The sequence below is a fragment of the Pelophylax lessonae genome, assembly GCF_965119305.1.
Source record: "Pelophylax lessonae genome assembly, chromosome: 8".
Taxonomy (NCBI): Eukaryota; Metazoa; Chordata; class Amphibia; order Anura; family Ranidae; genus Pelophylax; species Pelophylax lessonae.
The window spans coordinates 4,924,574-4,926,306 of record NC_138775.1 but is presented as its reverse complement, the minus strand read 5'-3'; the positions used below and the strand labels follow the sequence as shown (position 1 = coordinate 4,926,306).

The 1,733-nt window shown below is 40.6% G+C and overlaps 1 protein-coding gene across 1 annotated transcript; it reads right to left on the bottom strand.

The window, feature by feature from the left end:
* Nucleotides 1-794: 794 nt before the first annotated feature.
* On the bottom strand, nucleotides 795-1,733 carry LOC309561061 (olfactory receptor 1G1-like; the record flags this gene model as incomplete). Its single annotated transcript, XM_082264785.1, has 1 exon — nucleotides 795-1,733. One exon carries the CDS (start codon nucleotides 1,731-1,733, stop codon nucleotides 795-797), a length of 939 nt encoding a protein of 312 aa, XP_082120911.1.

Here is a 1,733-nt window from a genome sequence, read left to right as displayed (position 1 = left end):
AGGGAAAAACCACAGCTAAACCAGGCTTAGGAGGAAAATCCAATGATCACAAAGACTACAAATTAGCCAGGCTAGTCACCACCTAGCACAGCTAAATTTATTAGCAACCCTGTTTAGCACAAGGGTGCTACAGTATTATAATGCAAAATATTTTGCTCATTAATCAAACTAAAACTAAATATCTTCACATTTTTGTCCATTTGTTAGTTTTAAAAAAAATCTGAGCTGGGTATTTATGTAACCTTTGTGCCAATTAAAAGCCTTATATATGTATAAATATCTATGTAAACATTATGGTAGGCAAAATAGTAATTTTGAGGTTAACCAAAGCCCACTGAAACTATTATATTTGGTCTGTGGGTACAATGACCCCTGGCCATGCAATTGTAAGTACAACTATGAACCCCTGATATGTTTACATTTTAGAAAGGACATTACTGAAATTGTAGTCAACTGAGAGCCCATTCACATTAGCGCGACTTGTCAGGCGACTTGTCAGCCTGACAAGTCGCGGTATGTTGCGGTCCATTGAGTAGTACAGGACCCGTTCTAATAGGAGCGACACAAGTCACTCTGACTTAGAAAAAGGGTCCTGTACTACTTTGGGGCGACCTCGGAGCGACTTGCATAGACTTCCATTATGTGAAGTCTCTGCAAGTCGCGCCGAAGTTGCAGTGCACAGCGGTGCACACGATTTCACAGGTCGCCCCCCGAAGTCGTGTCGCCTCAATGTGAATGGGCACTTAAAGTAATTCAGAATTTAAAAAAAAATTACATATTTCACAATTATATTTTTAAAATGATGTCTGTATTAACTTTAAGTGATAAGACCTCAGAAGTGCCTCCATAAGGTCCTTGTTCCTCAGGCTGTAGATCAGAGGATTCAGCAATGGGTTAATGAGGGCAGATATGACTGTAAACAGTTTGTTTAAATCAACCATATCGCTGGAAGTGGGAACCAAGTAAATAAAAATTAGGGGTCCATAAAAGATAAAGACCACGGTGAGGTGTGAGGAGCAGGTGGAGAAGGCTTTCCTCTTTCCAGTCTTGCTACGGATTCTAAGGATGGTACTGAAAATATAGAGATAGGGAAGAAAGATCATAAGAACAATTCCTAATCCTAGACTAGCACCTGTTAGGAATATGGCCACCATGTTTATGAAGGTGTCGGTACACGTAATTTGAATCAAGTGTGGAAGGTCGCAAAAGAGGTTGTGGATGGAAGATGTTCTGCAGAAAGACAATCTGAGCAAAAATAAAGTATGAACCAAAGAGACAGAACAAGATGCAACCCAGACCAGAGAGGCCATACGAGCACAGACCTTCCAAGACATAATTAGTTTGTAATGTAGGGGGTGGCAGACAGCAATGTAGCGGTCGTAGGACATAGCTGAGAGCAAGAAAAGTTCTGACCAAGCAAAGAAGAGGTAGAAAAAGACTTGGGATAAACAGGCAGGAATGGATATTGAAAGGCTCTTTGTAACCAAATCAAAAAACATCCTTGGTGCGGTCACCGATGAATAGCACACATCCAGAAATGCCAAGTTCGCAAGAAAAAAATACATTGGGTTGTGCAGATGATAGTCAGTGAGGACCAAGAAAAAAATAAGAAGGTTTGAGATAAGAGTCATCAGATAGATGAGAAGGAAGAGCACAAAAAGTCCATTCATGGTCGGTGGATGGTCTGATAGACCCACAAGAGTGAATGAGAAAATCTCTGTCAGATTACTCAT